The following is a 23150-nucleotide window of genomic DNA, read 5'->3' as shown; positions in this document are numbered from 1 at the left end:
ATTTTTTCTCGTCGCGAGAGACGAGACGAGACGAGACACCGATGTCGATATGCGAGAGAAAAGTCGAGAGATAAATGATTTAGTTCTTGTTTTTCTTTTTTTTAATTTATATATATTTTTAATTTACTTATAATACATTTCTGACCCGTTTTATATTACTTGTTATTGAAAAGATTTTTTTTGGTTCAGGGATTATACTTTAGACACTTTCATAATTTTGTTTAATCTATTATAACAAATTCTTGTATTTTTTCATCAATGTTGATTATAATATTATTTATATTGCTTCTCGTTTTTTTGTAGTACAGTAGATAACACATTTTTCTTCTTCATTTTATATTTGTTTCTCGCAGAAAATTACCGGAATATCCAAATAATATCTAAGCATAAATAATTTGTATTAAAAAATTTTTAAAAAATCGAAGTAATGAATCTATTATTTATACTGTAAATAAAACTACTAAGAATAAATTTTTGACCGAGAGAAGACGAGACGAGACGAGAGATAGCTGAAGAGAGACGAGATTATTCGAGACGAGAGACGAGACGAAACAAGAGACGAGACGAGAGAAAGCAGACTCTTGTCTCGTCTCGCGGCATCACTAGGCTCGACAAAGGCTTGGATTATTGAGGCCTGTGTGAGGCTGGTTAAAAACAACGGGAATAGTCTTGTGTCAAGCCTGTGTTAACAAGGCTCGTGTGAGGCCGGGGAAAACAATGGTAAAACAATTCTGATCTTCAATGCAACGGAGTTATTTTTTTTTTATACACGGATTTTTGAGAATTTTAAAATATTTTTGTTGTTATTTTATTTACGATCGGAATGCATTTGCGGATTACCGTGTAACAAAAAAGATCAGTTTTAACTTCCAATGAGTCTGATTTTAACGAGTTTTTCTAGAATTTTCAGAATGTTCCTGCTGTTTATTATTTGTTTTATGATCGGTGTTTTCGTTTTTTAAGTTTGATTTTCCAAACAGCAAAATGTACCATTTTGTTCCATCACTTTGTCATAATTCGAACTTGTCTAGGCCATCTATGCGTCTAGCTAAAAATATTGTACTATTATGTTTTGTTAAATTAACCCTTTTAACACAGAAATTTGAAAAAAAGCACAGATTTTATTTATGAGTATTTTTCAAGTTTGATTTTCCAAACAACAAAATGTATTATTTTAATCCATCAATTTATCGTAATACGAACTTGTCTAGGCACTCGGTGTGTCTAGTTAACAATATTTTACTTTTATTTTCTGTTGAATTGAATTTTTTTACATAAAAATTTTGAAAAATACACAACCAATTTCATTAACTAGTCATAACTGATGTAACCGGTATATCTATCATTGACGTATATCTATCATTTTCACGTTCACAATTGAGGGTCCGGATGCAATAACTCGCCGAGCGCTCGAAGTCAAGAAAACGCTACGTTTCTGTCGGTGAAAAATAGGAAAAATTGAAAAATAAAAAAAAATTATGCGTGTTGCGAGTACGCGCGGGAGAAGTGACACTTCTTTTGGAGTGATTGCGGTTACGACTCAGCTATAAGTTTCTTTTATTGATTTTCCTGTTGTTTTTGACAATTTATATTACGGTCGGTATTTATATTATTGTTCATTTTATTAACTATTTATTATAAATTTTTTGTCATGAATTATCGTTGTCTAGAAGGATATCGCTGTGAACGTTCAGTACTTGATAAAATGGTAGGTGTTAGGACTGATATGGCATTGGGATTTTCCTATAATTTTTTTTTCACGTTGTCTAGCACAGTATTGCCGTAAACGTTGGGTGCTTGAAACAGGTGAAGATGTTGAAGCTAATAGAGCATAAAGGTTTTCTTGTAATTTTTTTAAACGTTGTCTATTACGATATTGTCGTACATGTTCAGTACTTAATGGCCTTGATTTCTTCGCGGGATTTTTCTGTGGTTTTTGACTAGTTGAATCCGGATGGCGAACTTGAGCCGCGACAACTAATAGATTTAGATTGGTTTTCGTTTTTTCAAGCATACCTATGACAAACATTAGTTTTAATAATATTATTTTTAAATTGAAATTTGAATCAAGTGTTCAAGAATAAGAGTTGTGTACATAGGACAGTTCTGGCTCACCCCCGCTGTGACCCCACTCCCTCCTTGCTGTGCCACCCCTTCCCCTGCGACCCCGCTGTAATTCGCGCTTGATTTCGTGGAATCTGCGAGGCCTCGCCCCAGGAGGTCCTTAATTAGGGCAATTAATTAATCAATTAGGTCAAATCACCCCAGGGGTCCTTAATCAGAGCAATTAATTAATTAGGTCAAATCGCCACAGGGGTCCCTCAATTAATTAATTAGATCAATTAATTAATTATTGGATCAAATCACCATGGGGGGAGGTCCTCTCAGTAATTATGTAATTAGAGCAATGTCACCATGGGGGTCCGATTTTTTGTAAGGCGCCATATTGGTTTTTTCTGTAAATCGCCATATTGGTTTTTTCTGTAAATCGCCATATTGGTTTTTTCCTGTAAGTCGCTATATTGGATTTTGTTGACGCCATATTGGTTTTTTTTTATGTCATCTTTGGTTTTTGAAAGACGCCATCTTGTGTTATTATTATTAAGGGAAAAAAAAATATTTTCCATAACCAGAATTTGAACTCGGACCTTTGGCATCAGAGTTTGGCACGCTATCCTCTGGACACTAAAACCAAATTATTTTCAATTGTTTTTTTATTTATTAAAAATCATTAGTTACAATTAATTTATGTTAACTTATGTACTATTCCACTTATTGGTCTATATTCAATTATTTTATCATGTAAAATTAAGCAATATGCTGTCGTTCCTTGAGGAAAGTTATCTTTCGATTCAAATTCTAAACGTACCAGTCTTTAAAAACTCATTTTGTTTACTACAATAAATAACAATTAATGGAGATTTTTTAATAAAATTATCTTTTGTCACTAAATCTATTTTTGAGCCATAGTAAGACTCTGCAAAATTAGCATACATATCGTATAATAAAGCAAATTGATTTTTTTCAATATCAAGATTCAAATTCCCATATGAAAAAATATGAGAATTAAGATAAAGTTTAACATTTGTTATTTTACAATGATCAAAATGTGTTACATCTTTTTGCCAATCATTTTTTCTATTTGATTGAAAACCAAGAATAACATAACGCGGCTTTTCCAGTTGAGTTGCAGTTATCACTGTCCATATATGATGAGTTGTTTATGGCAGCAATGGATATTCATATAAATTCCAACTTCTAAATCTAATAGAAATGACAGGATCTTTTTGTATATATTTCATTATATCAATTTTATTTTTGTTTGATATTATTATATATGGTACAAGCCATTTAATTTTTGTAATATCCATCATCATTTATTAATTTCATACCATTTTGATTTATCCACCCTGCATTTTCATAATTCATTCTTGAACTTGATGTCAAATAATTTTTCATTGTAGATGTTATACCAACATTCTTTGATTTATCAATTAAAACTCCATTTAATTCATAACGCATTTCATCAAACAAAAAAAACATAGCATTATTTACTAATGTTAAAGATAAAATATTAGCAAGTGGATCTTTCGCATTTGGAGCAGCACGTTGGTGCGTTGATTTTCCACTCATACGTATATAGCTTTTTGATGGTAGAACAAACAAATCTTGATTCTGTATTGATATTCTTATTTCATCACTATTATCGAAACTGGTTGATCCAAATGACTGATGACCATGTAGCTCATAGTTGGATATTTTATTGTTAAATTGATCTGGCGCGTTTATATCGAGAATATTTTCATCATTTTTGACGTGTAAAACAATTAAGTTATATTTATCCAATTAAAGTTCCAAAATTTTTTTTTACTTTTAGACCTAGACTCTGCAGGTAATTTATATTCTGAGGTGTCAACTTCTTGACTGCTTGATTCAGACTGACTGGAGGTGCCCATGATGTGCTGCTTTTATTCGATGACCCACGTTTTATTGCGCGTGAATTGAAGCGAATTCCCATTTCTATGAATTTAAATGTAACGTAATGGTTATTGTTTCACCACGAAAATTCACTAATTTACCGTTTTGATCAACAATTTTTAGTTGTAAATGATCAATGGTTTTAACAGTAATTGATAAATAGATTGGATTAGTTGGTACTTCAATTATTTTATAACCAGGTGGTACAGCAGGAAAAAAGTTATATATTGTATGAACTTTTTGTTGATTCACGTATACTCCTGTTGTAATGTTGCACTCAATTCTCAATGTATTCCCTTTTAAAATATTAATCGGGTAATTTGATTCATATTCTATATTAGCCCTCAATAGTCTCCAGTGCCGTAACAAGGAATTTTTGCGCCCTGGGCAAAATTATATTTTGCGCCCTATTTTTATCGATGAAATACATAAAAAAAAAAATCATTTGTTAGGTGTATTAAACAATAATATATATAACAAGCAAAACCGCCAGAATATATTGAAATTATTTTTTTTTTTAAATAAAAATTGTTGTGGATAATAATATAAAAGACAAAATATTTTAAAAGTGATATAGATGAAGAATGAATCATTATAAAATCAAAACAGTTTTTGTCTTCTGGCGTTGTCGCTGGAAAATTCATCTATGATGTCATCGAAGTCTATTGAAGATACAATCAATTTGGCACAATGATTCTATTGTAATATAGAAAATATTGCAGACAAATTGATCTAGATAATGAAATAATTTTTTTGGTTACATCCAATCTTTAGCAACAGTCACCAATAGCTTTTTGATTAATTAATTATCTAGGGATGTATCTAGGAAAAGAATGTAACCAAATACCGAGTGTCCCATTTTAATTTATCAATGAATTTTCTTCAAAAAATATAGCTCAAATTGTAAAATGTTTCAAGTAAAAGTTGTAGGGTTTGGAGGGGGGCGAAGAAAAAAAAAAAAAATTCAAAAAATCCAAAATGGCGGAGTTTCCGGTATAAACATCGTTTTTTTAAATGGATACTGCATTTTTTTTTTGAACCAAAACGTTTTCTACATCAAAACTAACACTTTTTATTCGAAAAATTTTTAGATAAAATCACTTTTTTTCAGCCCGATTTTCTCTGTTTATGGATTTTCCTGAAAAAATATGGCTTTAATAAAGAAATTTTATCTAAAAAAGTTGTACTGCTAAAAAAGACAAAAAAAAAAAAAAAAATTTTAATTTAAAAATGGCAGAGTTTCCGGTAAGAACATTTTTTTTCGAGGTTAGGTGTAATTTTTTTTTATTAAAAGATTGTTCACATCAAGGCTAACACTTTTTCTAAATAAAATTTTCCGGAAAAATCGATTTTTTTTTAAAACTTTGTTTATGCTTCTAACTCCGCCATTTTGATTTTTTTTCGAAAGTTTTTTTTTTTTTTCGTTTCCGTCTTTCTGGGCGCTACAACTTTTCTAAATATCATTTTTTAATTAAAGCCATATTTTTTCAGGAAAATCCATAAACAGATAAAATCGGCCTGAAAAAAAAGTGATTTTATCGAAAAAATTTTCAAATAGAAAGTGTTAGTTTTGATGTAGAAAATGTTTTGGTTCAAAAAAAAAATGCGGTATCCATTTAAAAAAACTATGTTTATACCGGAAACTCCGCCATTTTGGATTTTTCGATTTTTTTTTTTTTTTTTTCTTCGTCCCCCTCCAAACCCTACAGCTTTTACTTAAAACATTTTACAATTTGAGCTATATTTTTTGAAAAAAATCCATTGATAAATTAAAATGGGACACTCGGTATATTAATTCCTAGTCTAAATTAATCCCTTAGCAATATCTCCTATCATAAATTGAAATTATTGTCTAAAATAGCTAAAGAATTCATTTAGACTAGGAAATAATATATTTGGTTATACATTCTTTCCTCAGCAATATTTGACAATAGCTTTTTTATTAATTAATTATGGCAAATGTTGCTAAGAAAAGGATGTGACCAAATGAATAAATCCGGAATCTGAATTAATTTCTCAGCCATTTGCCATAATCATCTTAATTTTCGTCAATTAAAAAAAGGATAGGCAAACCTTTGGCATATAGTCAATACAAGCAGAATAAAAATCGGTCGATATTAACCTGCGTTAGTGGTTAAGTCGGTTATAGTACGATGTTAGTGATAGGTAGAATTTTAGAGTATAGAGGATCGTGTCTTGGCCGTTGTCAGAAGAAACAAAAAAAAATTTCAATTCAAATTATTAAGTATATTTTTTATTTTACGTCTTATTTTGCATTTTTAATATTGTTTTAGGACGATTGTCTTTAAACGACAAATGACAATAATGAGGACAATTAACTTCAAGATTCAGAAAGACAATCATGTTTATGTAATATCTGAATGATCATAAATGACAGTAGTCAATTTCTTTCCTGAAAATATAATTTTTATTAATTGTTTAAAAAAGAATATTTTTTTTTCTTGTGACGCGCTTCTAAGTGCGCTCCCCTTTACACTGCACCCTGGGCAGTTGCCCCTCTTGCCCACCCCTTGTTACGGCACTGATAGTCTCGGTGTAAATCCTAGTAAACGTGCTGGTGATTTTGGTTTTACAAAATCATTGTCTCTTTCACTTGTAATATATGAATGTAAAGTATTTTTATTATGTGTAATTTTGATTCGATATTTTTCTAAGTAAGCAGCTAAATCATTCATTTCATAACTTTCAGTTGGTATTTCAATTCTATCATAACTGTCAAAATATGAAATTATATTATTTTCATGATCGATATTTGGTAATGAATTAAATGATAAAAATGAAATTAGTGCTAATGAATAATTTTTTTCACTTGATAATTGTATTGGTGGAAAGTAATCAGTTTCTAAGACTGAAGATTTACCGGTGAGAGTTAAAGTAAATGTATCGTTCATTCTCAAGGTCGATAAATAACTAATTGGAAATTTTCTTTTTCTCTGCTTTATAGTTTTTCAGTGAGAAATGCGAGACATAAATGTCCACAGATATACGTATTGCAATCTTGATAACGTTTATGATTATAATTGATGCTACCAACATTAAGATAACTGACAAGATCTTTCAGTGGTTGTAAGTTGCCAAAACTATCGAAGTATATTGCTGAATTTTTATTGAGTTTTTTATATGCTACCCAATGTGTTCCAGGATTTCTTTTATCATCTAAATTAATGATTCCACACTCTTGTTTCCATGGTCCATCTTTTGACATATCATTTCGCATAAAAACTTCACGAAAATTAGCAATTTTTGATTGTTCAGCAAATTTTAATAAATCACCGTCGTTAAAGCTCTTTTTGGTAGCATCAGTTGAAGTTTTTTGGAGACAGATAATGTCCCATACCGCTTTTATGTGGTGTTAAATAAAGTCTTTTTCCTATGACAATTGATTCCATCATTTTATTATTTCTATTATTCTCATTTAATTGTTCTTTACTCGTCTTTACTGCATTGATAGTTTGACAACGCCAGATGCTCCACCAACTAATCCACCCAATGCTGATATAGTTGAGAAAATCGGAATTAAAAGTGGTAGTGCACCACCGATATGTTGAGCAACTGGTAAAACTCTAGGTACTGTAATAGTTTTCTTGCCACCATTTGTTTTAATAGCTGCTCTCGCACCGTTTATTGCTGATTTAATTGCAGCTGATGAATTATTTGATCCCTTCATTGCTTGTTTTGCTGCTTGTACGATTTTTGAAAATAATATTTTCTTGATATTCTTCTTTTTAACAGTGCGATTTTTATTTTTTATTAATTTTCCACCGGTATTCTTTTTTGTTTTTTTATTTTTTAGCGAAGTTGATAGTTTTCTTTTCGTGCATTTCTTTTTTTCATTAACACAACCCATACCAAATTTTGATTTTAATTTCATTGCTCCAGTAACAAATGTAGCTACTGCTCTCTCACTTAAACTTGCGTCTTTGGAAAAAATACGTTTAGCTGTTTCACGAGCTAAAATATCATCAGCTGCGTTTCTTGCCTTGATATCGTTGCGATTTTTCGAATAAGCAATATCGTGGTTTTTACAAGCTGCGTCTAAAGGATTAATTCCCGGATCCCCTCTTGTTAAACGCTTTTCTAACTTGGTACCTGGTCCGCAATATGAATAACCAGGTAGATGAAGTTCGAATGGTAATTTGTTAATTATTTTATTGAGTATTCCTTTTCCACAACGTTTTTTGTTCTTTTTCTTTTGAGATGTATGCTCAATCATAGTTTATAGCAGACTGATTTGCTTTGGTATAAAACGGCTGAATTTATAGGATTTGAGCTCAGTGCTCATCACGATGGAATACCAGAAACAAGCTTTAAAATTACCAGTTATAAACTTTGATATAATTACATCAAAAAGTGGTAATGGTTTGATAGAAAACCGATATGGTGATTTACTACCAAATACAATAAGATGTGCGATAATTGGAGGAAGTAATTGTGGTAAAACCAACGCTTTAATGAGTTTAATTGTTGATCCAAATGGTTTACGATTTGCAAATATTTATATTTATAGTAAATCATTATACCAAACAAAATATCAATATTTAGAAAAGTTACTAGAACCACTTGAAGAAATAAATTATTCTAAATTTTCTGACAACGATCAAGTCGTACCAGTTGACGAAGCAAAACCAAATTCTCTGTTTATATTTGATGACGTTGCAACTGAAAAGCAGGATCATATTAAAGTATTTTTTTGTATGGGAAGACATAAAGCTGTTGATTCATTTTATTTATGTCAATTATATGCGCGAATACCTAAACATTTGATACGCGATAATATTAATTTTCTGATTATCTTTCCACAAGATGATACGAATTTAAAGCATATACATCACGATCATGTGAACATTGATATGGAGTATAGTAAATTCCGTCGGATGTGTGTGGATTGTTGGAAAGAAACATATTGCTTTCTGTGTATCGATAAAGATAGAGATATAGATAAAGGAAGATATAGAAAAAATTTTGACTGCTTTATAACTATAAATAACAAAACGATTTGTTAAATTCCATTAGTTGATTGTGAAATCTTAAAAGACCAACATGCTTCTTTGTGAGCAAGAACTAGTTGATGAAACAAAATTCTTAAGTGAAATTGAAAAAGTACAAAACGTTATTCGTAAAAAATATCAATTGTTGAAATTGGGAAAAGAAAATATATCAGAAGCTGCGAATGAATATCTTGAACCTGTTGTCACACCGCTCAACAAATTAGCTGCACAATTACCAACAACAACGACAACAACAACGATCAATAAAACATCATTAATTGATGATAAATCATTTTCGGATGAAAAAAATACGAATGATAAAAAAACCAATTCAACACATGAGGATAATTATAGTACTTCTGATGATGAAGAATCAATTTATGAACAAGAAGGTGAATATGATACTGCTGATGAAGGTAAAGAAACATTTGTGGAAGAAACAAATAACGATTTAGTAGATGATTACTTAGGAAAAATCAATAGTATACAGAGGGATAAAGATTATGGTGTAAAAAAAGTGAAATCCAACTACAAAATTGGAAATGTACGATGATGAATTAAATATTTTTGATACATCTTACAAAATAACACCTGTATTAATGGAATTATTATTTATGAAGTCACCATTCATTAACTGACGTTTATCATCTTTCCAACTTGAGATTATTATTTTAGTCGTTCTGGTCGTTACTTTATGTTTATAAAATTTTAGAACACGTTAAACTTTAGTGATAATCATCCTCGAAGAACAGTATTGTTTTGAATTTCTAATGAGCAACATAATTCTTTTTATTATCTAGAGTTGCTAACAATTTTGGAGTTTTACTTGTTTCAAGAGTTTGTTTTTACGCATTGGTGCTAGTGAAAAATCTTTATACATTTTTTTTAATTATTGTGGAACAAAATGGAAAAGTCATCAATATTTTTCAAAAAAAATAAAATGACTTATGGAGGTTATGATTACCTGAAATCGAAAAACAAAAATAATAGAATTTATTAGGATTGTGTTAAACGACGGAGAGGAAACTGTAGAGCGAGAGCAATAACAGTTACAGATGAGAATAATAAACTTATTCTAATAAATGGAAAGCTCACTGATCATAAATGTCAGCAACCAGATCAGTCTACAGCAACAATAACAACAACAGAACTATTATTTGGAAAAAGCGAATTTCAACAGGAACTAAAACACTTACAATCTAAAGAGCAATGCATACAATCAACACAACTAGATAAAATAGAAATATTAGATGATAATAATGAAGATGCAAAGGAAATTTTTAGAGATAATATTCTCAGAAAATATCAACACATTCATAAAATGGGAATCGGAATCCCAAAATCATAATACATTGTGCTCAAATCTAATATACTGGGATGATCCAAATGAGCTCGTTCATCATTTGCGAATACTAATCGAATCTAGTAATAGTAGACGAAATTATGATGATGAAATATCATCAAGAATCAATGAATTAAGAAGAGCTGATATTATTTATTGAAAGATTTATCAAAATTTTCTGTTAAATTAATGGAGCAATATATTGTTAATTAATGAGATAAAATTGTCAATTGAAAGAATCAATAAAAGATAATTATTGTAATGATGAAGACTTGATCAATTTATTCGATATTTCCATTCTAAAAATAATAATCATTATCATCATCATCATCATCGACAGGTAAGGATATAAGTCAAGTTGAATCATTTAATATTAAAATGTTTGCTTATTATGTTAGTTGATATTATTATCAATGAAAATTCATAAATCTACAACATTCGGGACATTCCGGACATATTCGGGACAGGCGTCATTCAAAAAAATCAAAGATGACGTCAATAAAAATTTCCAATATGGCGTCTTATAAAAAACATTATAACATCTTCTGGATAATAATTCAAGGACCCCCTGCGGCGATCAAAGGGTTTATTAATTCCGTACCTCCTGCGGCGATATCCGCGGATTCTGCGAAATCAACCGCGGATCACAGCGGGGGTCGCGGGGAGGGGTGACACAGCGGGGGGTTTCCCAGAACTGTCTTATGTACACTACTAATAAGTATTAACATTACCGTTTCCGTTTTCATTATTTTGATCAACATTCAATTTGTTGAGATCATATAATATATATGTACACATAATAATATAAATGTGTATAGGTGTAACATAAATGGATACATACAAATACATTCATGTACTTATATATGTAATTTTTCAATTATTCAATCAGTTATTATATTTATATCAATCATATATATATAATATATTATTATATATACATACAGTGGTGGTTTCGGGGACTACTTCATATATACAATGGTGGTTTTGAGGACATTTGGTGGTTTTAAGGACGGTCCCCAAAACAACATCTCAGTTATTGGTGGTTTTGAGGACGGTCCTCAAAACCCCATTTGAAAAATATGCTTTGGTGGTTTTGAGGACTTTTTATTTTACCAGGTTAAATTTTCATAAATTGAAATGTGAAGTAGGTATTACGACCGATTTATCTTCAATTGATTCCATCTTAAACTATAAATAGTAATGATTCGATGAAAAAATTCAATTATTGACCAAAATAAGAATTTTTTCGTGTGTCCCTGAAACCTCCATTCCAAGAACATCATTTTTCGATCTAATGGAGGTTTCAAGGACTTTTGATAAAAAAGCAACATTACTGCGCTAAATGCATTTTTACGATTCAATTCAAACTACAAACATGTTCTCAGTGAAATTTCAGTATAAAGAAAATATCACTATGCTTTATAATAACATTTAACATAATTATATCTGTTTTAATATTGCATGTCCCCGAAACCACCAATAACTACCTTTTTTTTCACACAGAGGCAGTTTTGAGGACTTAATTTTTTGAAACTCGATTCGATGGAACAGTCGAATTTATGAATTTCGATATGAATTTTCTAGCAGTTCTCAATAAGATTCTTCCCTTTTCATGAAATTCATCGTTGAAATTGCAGTCGACTGGATAATAACTATCGATTTTACTTTAATCTAAATGTCCCCAAAACCACCATTTTACGGATTTCGTATCTCCAGCTATTGGCAGTTTTGAAGATATTCTGTAAAAATAGAAAATGCACAGGAATATGCAGAAATAGTGTACTCGTTTTTAAGAATCTTAACGGATATCTGTAATCTATAAGACATAACAACAAGTTTTTTCGGAAAACACAAAAAAAAAATTGTTCATCAAATAATTGTTGAAAGTCCTTGAAAGCACCGTGACATACAATTTTTATAATTGTGGAATGGTTGTTTTGAGGACATATGCTAAAATTTGAATAATAAAAAGATATTATATTTGTTACGAGTTCTACTGAAGCTTTCTTTGTGTCCACAGAACGTAGAGGTTCAGAAATTTCATAGAACCTTTCTGATAATCACAAACGACACTCAAATATAAAATGAATTAACGACGTAATTTCAAAACGTCCTCAAAACGACCGTACTATGAAATTTTTTGAGTCGTAGAACGGTGGTTTTGAGGACTTGCAGCCTATACCGGTAATAATAAAATTAATCTTACAAACTTAAAATGGAGCCATTCTTTAAGACATTCTGTAACTTGTTATAGTTTTGATAATTTATTGGACAAATCAAATCCTAAAGACTATCACACGAGACCAGAATATAAGGAAATTCTCCGACGAAAAAGGCGTTGACTGGAAAGACGGTCGTTCTGTATTTTTTCGATATGGAAAGTTGAGACAATTTTTTCCGGTTTTCCAGAACCTCAGAAATGATTGATCACCTTGAATCAGTAGCCTGAACAACGAGATACCGCCTTAATTTAGTAGCATTAGAAATTCTTAGATACCGTCGGGAAAACCGAAACTTAATTCGTTTCGATAACAATAACTGAAACTATTTGTTAGACAGTAAGTATTTGAAGAAAGACCGTTGTCTATGTTACAAGTTCTACTCAAACTTTCTTGGTGTCGACGGAACGTGCGGGTTTGGAAATTTCATAGAACCTTTCTGATAATCTCAAACCATACTCTAATCAAAACGGAATCAACGACGTAATTTTGAGACGTCCTCAAAACCACCATACTACGAAAGTTTTTTATTCGTAGAACGGTGGTTTTGAGGTCTTGCAGCCTATACCGGAAATTATAAAATAAATCTTTGGAACTAGAAATAAGGCCATTCTTCTGCACTGTAATTTGTTATAGTTTTAATAATTTATTGGACGAATTTAATCATAAGGAATATCACATGAAACCGAAATATAAGGAAATTCTCCAACGAAAAACGCGTTGACTGGTCGTTCTGGATTCATTTAACATGGAAAGTTGAGACAATTTTTTCCGGTTTTCCGCACTGAGAAAAAAAAACCACAAAAATTGTTGTGAGAGCACAACAAACTAGAGGCGAAATCCTATCCTGTCGCTTTTTGTTGTGCTGCAACAAAAATTGTTCTATCGTTAAACAAAATTTGTTGTGCTACAACAAATTTTATTGTATCGTTGAACAAATTTTATTTAGCTGCACAACAATTTTTACCATCCAATAATATTTGTTGTGTTGCTTAATAATATTTGTTCGGCTGCTCAATAAATATTGTCCAGTTTCAAGGCAAATATTACCGTGCTGCACAACAATTTGATTTTCGAATTATTTATCGGTAAGACTCGGTCTTACCATTCGTGTGCCTCGGTGTATATCTACATGGCATTGTGTGGAATTTTTAAGTCAGCCTAAGTTGAGATCAGCTTTGAACTGAAGTTTTAAAAATAAATTAATTAATCCCAAGATGTCAAGTTTTAATAACATTTTAATCATTGAATTATAAACTAAAATATTTGTGAGCAACTAGATAAATAACCAAACTTGATATTTAACAAATCACATCAACAATAAAGTATGAAATTATATGAAAATGACAAACATAACCTGCATCTGTCATTTTAATGCAGAGATTTTTTATTTTAATCTTTAATAATTATAAATATGAAAAATAAATCAAAGCATTAATTTGAATTAATTTGTTCCTTAATTGTTTTCCTTCTTCTTTTTAATTATCATAATGAAAATTTATTTCGTAATTTTGAAAAAAAAAAAATTTAATATGGTTTTAAAATTTTTGTTATGTGGAATAATAAAAATTATTAAACTAAATACAAAAATTGTTGTATGTTCAACAGTTTTTGTTTGGAGCATAATAAATTTTGTTGTATGTCTATCAATTTTTGTTTGGAGCATGACAAATTTTGTTAAACAGCACGGTAATTATTACTCTGCCAGATGAACAAAAACTGTACTACCGGCAGAACAAATATTATAGAGTTTCAACTTCGCCTCTACTTTGTTGTGCGGCACGACAATTTTTGTCCTGTTTTCTCAACAATATTTGTCGTTTTTTTTTCTCCGTGCGGAACCTCAGAAATGATTGATCACCTTGAATCAGTAGCCTCAACAACGAGATACCGCCTTAATTTAGTAGCATTAAAAAATTCTTCGATACCTTCGGAAAAACCGAAACTGAATTCGTTTCGATAGCAATAACTAAAACTATCTAAAAACTTATCAGTAAGTATTTAAAGAAAGACCGTTGTCTATGTTACAAGTTCTACTCAAACTTTCTTGGTGTCGACGGAACGTGCGGGTTTGGAAATTTCATAGAACCTTTCTGATAATCTCAAACCATACTCAAATCAAAACGGAATCAACGACGTAATTTTGAGACGTCCTCAAAACCACCATACTACGAAAGTTTTTTATTCGTAAAACGGTGGTTTTGAGGACTTGCAGCCTACACCGGAAATAATAAAATAAATATTTCAAACTCGAAATAAGGCCATTCTTCTACACTGGAATTCATTATAGTCTTAATAATTTATTGGACGAATCGAAACATAAGAACTATCACATGAAACCAAAATATAAGAAAAATTCTCCGACGAAAAACGCGTTGACTGGAAAGACGGTCGTTCTGAATTCTTTTAACATGGAAAGTTGAGACAATCTTTTCCGGTTTTCCGGAATCTTAGAAATGATTGATCACTTTGAATCAGTAGCCTTAGCAACGAGATACCGCCTTAATTTAGGAGCATTAGAAATTCTTAGATACCTTCAGGAAAACCGAAACTGAATTCGTTTCGATAGCAAAAACTGAAACTATTTGTTAGACAGTAGGTATTCAGCGAAAAACCGTTTTCTTTGTTACAAGTTCTCCTTAATTTTTCTTGGTGTCCACGAAACGAGCGGGTTTGGAAATTTCATAGAAGTTTTCTGATAATCTCAAACCATACTTGAATCAAAACGGAATTAACGACGTAATTTTAAGACGTCCTCAAAACCACTATACTACGAAAGTTTTCTATCCGTAGAACGGTGGTTTTGAGGACTTGCAGCCTATACCGGAAAGTATTGAAAAAATCTTTTAAACTTAAAATAAGGCCATTGTTCTACACTGTAATTTATTAAAGTTTTAATAATTTATTCGACGAATCGAATCATAAGGACTATCACATAAAACCAAAATATAAGGAAATTCTCCGACGAAAAACGCGTTGACTGGAAAGACGGTCGTTCTGTATTTTTTTAACATGGAAAGTTGAGACAGTTTTTTCCGGTTTTCCGGAACCTCAGAAATGATTGATCACCTTGAACCAGTAGCCTGAACAACGAGATACCGCCTTGATTCAGTAGCATTAGAAATTCTTAGATACCTTCGGAAAAATCGAAACTGAATTCGTTTCGATAGCAATAACTGAATCTATTTGTTAGACAGTAGGTATTTAGAGAAAGCCCGTTTTCTTTTTTACAAGTTCTACTCAAACTTTCTTGCTGTCCATGAAACGTGCAGGTTTGAAAATTTTATAGAACCCTACTGATAATCTCAAACCATACTTAAATCAAAACGGAATTAACGACGTAATTTCGAGACGTCTTCAAAACAACCATACTACGAAAGTTTTTTATTCGTAGAACGGTGGTTTTGAGGACTTGCAGCCTATACCGGAAATTATTAAAAAAATCTTTTAAACTTAAAATAAGGCCATTCTTCTACAATGTAATTTATTATAGTCTTAATAATTTATTGGACGAATCGAAACATAAGAACTATCACATGAAACCAAAATATAAGAAAAATTCTCCGACGAAAAACGCGTTGACTGGAAAGACGGTCGTTCTGAATTCTTTTAACATAGAAAGTTGAGACAATTTTTTCCGGTTTTCTGAAACCTCAGAAATGATTGATCACCTCGAACCAATAGCCTGAACAACGAGATACCGCCTTGATTAAATAGCATTAAAAATTCTTAGATACCTTCGGGAAAACCGAAACTGAATTCGTGTCGATAGCAATAACTGAAACTATTTGTTAGACAGTAGGTATTTAGAAAAAGACTGTTGTCTTTGTTACAAGTTCTACTTAATTTTTCTTGGTGTCCACGGAACGTACCAAACCATAAACTTCTTCTGTTAGTGCTTTTAGGAACATGAAGCCCAAACTGAAATTCATACAATCGTTAAGTATGACTTAAAAAATGGCCGCATTGTATGTTTACTCTCCGAACTCTTTAATTGCAAGTTCAAAAATTTTTCTTCTAATATTTCTTTTATTCTATGATATTTTTCCGTTTTTCTCTGATATTTTTCCATTTTCTCGCGATTTTCTCGGATTCAGTCCACTTCGTAGAAGTAGATGATGTTATACACGTATTCCGAACAATCATAACTCTGTACTCTATTTTCTATCATTAGTTCGTTTAAGTTCTATGAAGAGTCTTCAGAACGACCAACATAATCCGGATTAAAAAATTTAATAAAAGGGTTCGAGGACAACATGTAAGATATATAAATAGTGTTTTACCTTCAAGTCCTATCATATGGCCCTAACACATTTTATAAATTGTCATTCAATATAAGTCATTGGGTTGAATTAAAGTGATAATTGAATTTTTGAAAGAAAAGTCCTTGAAACCTCCATTACATAGTTTTTTTAAAAAATCTATCGGAGGTTTTGGGGACATCAAGTTAAAATAATAACAAAGAAGTCCTTTACTCCTATCATATGGCCCTGATACATTTTATGAATCATTATTCAATATAAGTATTAATCAATAGATATAAGGACTATTGCCACCGTCAAAACAGTCATTGAGTTATTTTAAAAAGATAAGTAAATTTTTAAAGGAAAAGTCCTTGAAACCTCCATTACATAGTTTCAAAAAAAAATCTATTGGAGGTTTTGGGGACATCAAGTTAAAACGATAACAAAGAAGTCTTATCATATGGCCTTGATACATTTTGTGAATTGTTATTCAATATAAGTATTGTTCCGGGTCGAACAACATGTCTGTCGGTCCCAAACTGACCAGACTTTAATTCTTTTTATTTTTTAAACAAAATACAATAAGTTGATAAGTTTTAAACATTACTCTGTTTTTTATGGCTACTTCGTGAAACGACAAACTTTAGAATAACATGTGACTAACACTTTGATTTTATATTTTTTCTAAAATACTTTAAACAACGATTTAATTTATGTACTTTTAATAGCTTTTTTACAAACTCGAATATTCCCACACATGGTCAACTCATGCATAGATTTTTGAGTAAACTATTACTATTATAACATATTTTTTAAAACATTATTTGTCAAGAATTATAGAAAATCTCACATCTGTCAAACAACTGCACTAACGTATTTTCGATACACAGAATGATCGTAAAATCGACAATAAAAAAGTAAATTTATAACTTTTTTAAATAAACTAAATTCATGAAAACGTCTTGGACTTTCCGGTCGTAAAATCTATATTTTTTGTTTACACATGGTATTTTTTATGTCACCCTTTGGACCACACAAGGCCCAATTTTATGTCTAAAAATCCCACCACCTACACTTAGTTTTTTACCCTCTCTTGAACTAATTTTTGACCAATTAAAACTAATTTTTTAACTAAGTACACACCCATTTTTTGGACTTAACAATTTTCAACAAACTGAGAAATCAGTTGCTCTTCAACACTCGTTTACGTAACATCTCTAATTAATATTGATTCGCGTACAACCGGATTTCTTTATACTTACAATATAAAATAGTAGTGTCTGTCCATGACAACACTTTTTTAGAGTCAACTCAATATACAATATACAATACAATTAATTATAATTTTAGTGAAATAATAAAGTGAATATATTAATAGAACTTAAGCCACAGTGTTTGGATTTATTTGAAGTGTTATTCCTATTATTTCAAGTTACAACCTATCCTCCACATCCTTTGATAGCCCTGTATCAAACTCAAGGCCTTACAACCCTTGTGAAATTATCGTGGTATATTTGGATACGTGGTGCGATACAAATATTAATCAATAGATATAAGGACTATTGCCACCGTCAAAACAGTCATTGAGTTATTTTAAGAAGATAAGTGAATTTTTAAAAGGAAAGTCCTTGAAACCTCCATTACATAGTTTTTTAAAAAAATCTATCGGAGGTTTTGGGGACATCAAGTTAAAACGATAACAAAGAAGCCTTATCATATGACCCTGATACATTTTATGAATTGTTATTCAATATAAGTATTAATCAATAGATAAAAGGACTATTGCCACCGTCAAAACAGTCATTGGGTTATATTAAAGGGATAATTAAAATTTGAAAAGAAAAGTCCTCGAAACCACCATTACATAGATAAATTCTTCATGCATCGGTTGTTTTGAGGACTTGTGTCAAATCTTAAATTTTATGTATTAAAAATGTAAAATTTACTACTTCTATTTTTTGTACCTTCTAAATTCATGCCAACACAATACTAAAATACAAAGGATTCGAATAAATAAGGTAAGTGAAGGGTTGAAACAGTGTCATAACGATAGTCCTCAAAAGTACCAATCGATGAAAATTTTTTTATTTTGGTGTATACAATAAAATCGTCTGATACATGAATGTACATTGATGTATGTTACGTCTTGGTATATTTATAATTAATAATCGATAATAAATAATCATTTAATAAATTCAACGGATGCCGAGTAAGCAATAAAATTTTTCTTTTTTATTTTTTTTATTTTCACACGGAATTGAATTCAAATTTTGCATTTTTATAAAACAATTTATTTTTTTCTTTTTTTTTTTACAAATTTTGGTAAGCAGTTTTCAAAGTCACCTCTGCAACGCGAGACGCCACATCCGTTGAAATTGCTAAATAATTATTTATTAAATGTTTAAACAATTTGAAAGCGCTGACTACTATGGGAACCATTTCATTGGTGCAAGAAATGGCACCACTTTTCATCCCTACTTAATAATTAAATTTTATGGGAATAATTTTATTTTTAATTTTAAGGAGCGTCACTCTCGCGATGACTTTAATCCGAACAACATCTTATTCAAATTTTAAATCAATTTAAACAAATACTTAATTTCATAAAATTTATAAAAAATTGTTGATCACAATAATTGATAAACTCTTATAACAAAATAAATTTAATCTTATTGAGAAAATTAATAAATAACTTATAATATATTATCAGTGCATAAAAAAAATTCAATTAACTAACTGTGTAAAATATTATTCCTACAAAATATACCCTTCCTCAATCCTAACATTGACTGTGAATTTCTCCGGGGTGTTGTTTCTGTGCTACGAGTTGTGTTACCTATTGGATTATTCGAAAGTTTCAACATCATCAGGCGACCATCCGATTTGACACGCTCTCAACAAATTACTTTTGGATTAATCACAATAAACAAGGTAGAATCTACAAATTTACACATTCCCTCCTAACCCGTTACCCTGTAGGGAATAACAAAATATGAGGATTTTAAAAAATAATGTTAAATACCAAGTTGATTGAATTAAATTATTCCTAATAAATTATATTATTAATTTTCAATTTAAATATTCTTCTTTTCTTTTGTTATTTCATAGACTAATTTAATTAAATCAACCTGGTACGTAACATGTACAAAGTTCAATTACTGAATAAAATCGCAAAAAAAAAAAATGTCCCCGAAACCACCACTGGATATATATATATACATGTGGATATATAGGTACAGACATATGTGCGCATGTATGTATAAAAGTATACGTACATGTGCTTATACTTATAAATTTAATGATTAAATATTCACATAAATCATTATATTATATGCATTATATGTATACATACATTTTATTATATTTTTTGTCCTAGCGGTCGGGAATTGCCCGTTTGTCACCCTAAATTGGTGGCGCGAAGCATATCTTTGTCGCCCTACACATTGCGGGCGACAAACGGGTGTTTCCCGCCCGCTTGGCCAAAAAATAGTATGAGTTACGTGGGCGCAATGTGAGCCCTCGTCTACGTGCCCCGTCGACTCTGCATCATCTGTGTGTGTGCTTCGTGCGGGCGACAATCACTCACATTGCGCTCTTGATAGACAATATACTATATTTCTTTGACTATTTATTATAAAAAAAAATTTAGTTGGAAAAAAATATGTATTATTTAATTCTATCGACGACTGTATTTTGATTTTTTTTTATTTTTCAATTTTTTTCCTTTATTTTTCAATTATTTCCTATTTTTCACCCACAGCAACATAGCGTTTTCTTGACTTCGAGCGCTCGGTGAGTTATTGCATCCGGACCCTTAATTGAAATATTTATCTGCGACACGTTAGTTATCTCTAAAATATCCCAGTTCTTTATACCTTTTTAATTTTACCTGAAATTAATTAATATTATCACATGTTATTATACATATTATTAAATGATACTTTTAATTGTGTTATTTTTTTTGCTGAATCACACAACTGGTCCACCAGCTTTTTGATGATTTACCAGCTATTCAGCAATATATGTATAAAAATCAAGAATAAAGATCCTGATAGTATTTATCTTGTGAAGTCGAATTTGTAAAAATATTTTTTTCTTATCATCTTCATGATGTATAATGTTAATATTACTACTAGTAAAAACTTGTATTCAACATCGTTCTTATTGGCTGTAAATTATGATTTATTTCAATTTCGTCCTTGGCTCGAATTTAACGAAATACGGGAGGTAAAAGAGTGGCGAATATTAGACGAGTTCGCATTTTGCATTAATTTTGTCCTAACCGGATTCGATCAAACATCTTTCTAATTACTAAACCTATGCCCTAACGCGCGATACCATTTTTACATGTTGAATTTATTTAAAATTTTGTTCTCATAAACTACGAGGTGATCCATACAAATATAATTGATTAGAAAAATAAAAAAAAGGAATCCGCCACCGTTATTTAATCTAAACCTGATTGAATCGTTTTTTAATTAATTAATTATAGCAAGTGTTGCTAAAGAAAGGATGAAGCCAAATAAATTATTACGTAGAGTAGATTAATTTTACAGTCGTTTCATACAATAATTTTATTTTAATAGAGTAAATGATAATGTGAAATTAATCTAGTCTACGTATTAATTTGATTGGCCACATCCTTTCCTTAGCTATTTTTGCCATAATTAATCAAATAGCTATTGGCAAATGTTTCTAAGGTATAAGGAGGTAGCTAAATAAGTCGATTCGTAGCCTAAATTATTTTTACAGCATTTTTTTTTAGATAACAAGAAATTATTGTAACAAATGGCTGTAGCCTATAGATTAATTTTACAGATATTTGACACAATAATTGTATTTAAAAATTGAAAATAATGCTGTAAAATTATTCTATTTTGCAAATTAATTTATTCGGCAACATCCTTTCCTTAGAAACATTTGCCATAATTGAATAAATAGCTATTGGCAAATTTTTCTAAGAAAACAATGATAATTGATAGTAACTTACCACGGTAGTCTTTATGTTCGTTCTTTATGCTACAGTACTTTCGAGAAAGACTCGCTGCAACTTTTATAATTTCGTCTGATTGGTTTCTATGGTTTTTCACAACAGTCTCAAGATTATTGCTTAGAATCGTTGAGTAATTTATATCAAAAAACAATGATGAAACATTCATTCTTAAAACATCGATAGTCGTAGTTGAAACTCTCGGTAGAATGATGTGCTTTGTAAGAGCTCTGAAAAAATAATAAAAGCACTGAGTGTTATTGTACGAACATGGAAGTAAAACTTCTTTAGCGATTTTACGTTTTGTTTGATAGGTATTAAATTCCTCTAAGTATAATCTTTACATAAGTAAGCAAGTTACAAAAAAGTTATACAGATAATTAAAGAAAAAAAATCTTTCCGTATTATTTACTATTTAATGAATCATGTGATCATCAAAGGGTATGGATAAAAATCAATAAAAATATAAAATATAGAAAAATGTATGAGTTCTTTCGAAAATTCGAATAGAAATTTTGAATTCTTCAATATTAATTTTCTTTAGTTAATCTTTTCTCGGAAGGTTTTTAAAGGGTGTCAATTTTTTTCAAAAAAGTGTAAGAACATACATAAGTGACTATTATCTAACTATGAAGTATAACAAATCTAACATTAACGCAATAAGTTATTGTATTTTGAGGTTTTATATTGAAAAAAGACAAATTAATTACAGGAAAGTAAAATAATAATGTATTTTAAAATTTCTTATATCACCTGTATATAAAATAATTTTAATATAATATAAATGGCTGGCTAGCCCTTAACGAGCCAAGCCTTGGCTCAATCATTTGTTTCCAGTCTTGGCCGCCCAATAATGAACCAAGACTTGGCCGATGAATGGTTGATCAGCTGACCAGCCCTTGGCTTGATCATCTCTTTTAAGTCTTGGCCACCCAATAATTTACCAAGACTCGGCCGATAAATGGCTTGATAAGAGCTGGCCAACTCTTCTTCAACCAACGGTCGGCCAAGCATTGGAATACAAGACTTGGTAAGCAAATAACCAGCCATAAGTTAGCCAAGCCTTGGCCCATGGATGGCGCACGATTGGCTGCCAAGCATTGGATGCCATTATTGGGACAAGACTTGGCCGTGTTGTGAGTCTTGGCAATTTCTACCTGGGCTAGCACGGTATTGCCATAAATGTTGAGTGCTTGAAACAGGTGGAGATGTTGAAGCAAATAGAGTATAAGAGTTTTCCTGTAATTTTTTTTAACGTTGTCTATCACGATATTGTCGTACACGTTCAGTACTTAATGGTTTTGATTTCTTCGCAGGATTTTCCTCGACGAGTAATAGAGTTAGATGGGTTTTTGTTTTTTCAAGAAT

General features: G+C 30.7%; 1 protein-coding gene across 1 annotated transcript in view; it reads right to left on the bottom strand.

Annotated features, from left to right (window-relative positions):
• Positions 1-23150, bottom strand: part of LOC122853846 — an 89799-nt gene that overhangs the window by 20211 nt on the left and 46438 nt on the right. The window contains exon 3 of the mRNA XM_044154260.1: positions 21783-22012. Coding sequence (XP_044010195.1) covers positions 21783-22012 — 230 coding nt within the window. The remainder of the gene's footprint in view (positions 1-21782; positions 22013-23150) is intronic.

The sequence above is a fragment of the Aphidius gifuensis genome, linkage group LG4 (assembly GCF_014905175.1).
Source record: "Aphidius gifuensis isolate YNYX2018 linkage group LG4, ASM1490517v1, whole genome shotgun sequence".
In the NCBI taxonomy this organism is placed as follows: domain Eukaryota; kingdom Metazoa; phylum Arthropoda; class Insecta; order Hymenoptera; family Braconidae; genus Aphidius; species Aphidius gifuensis.
The sequence above is the reverse complement of the archived record's forward strand: the minus strand, read 5'-3'. Positions and strand labels throughout refer to the sequence as shown.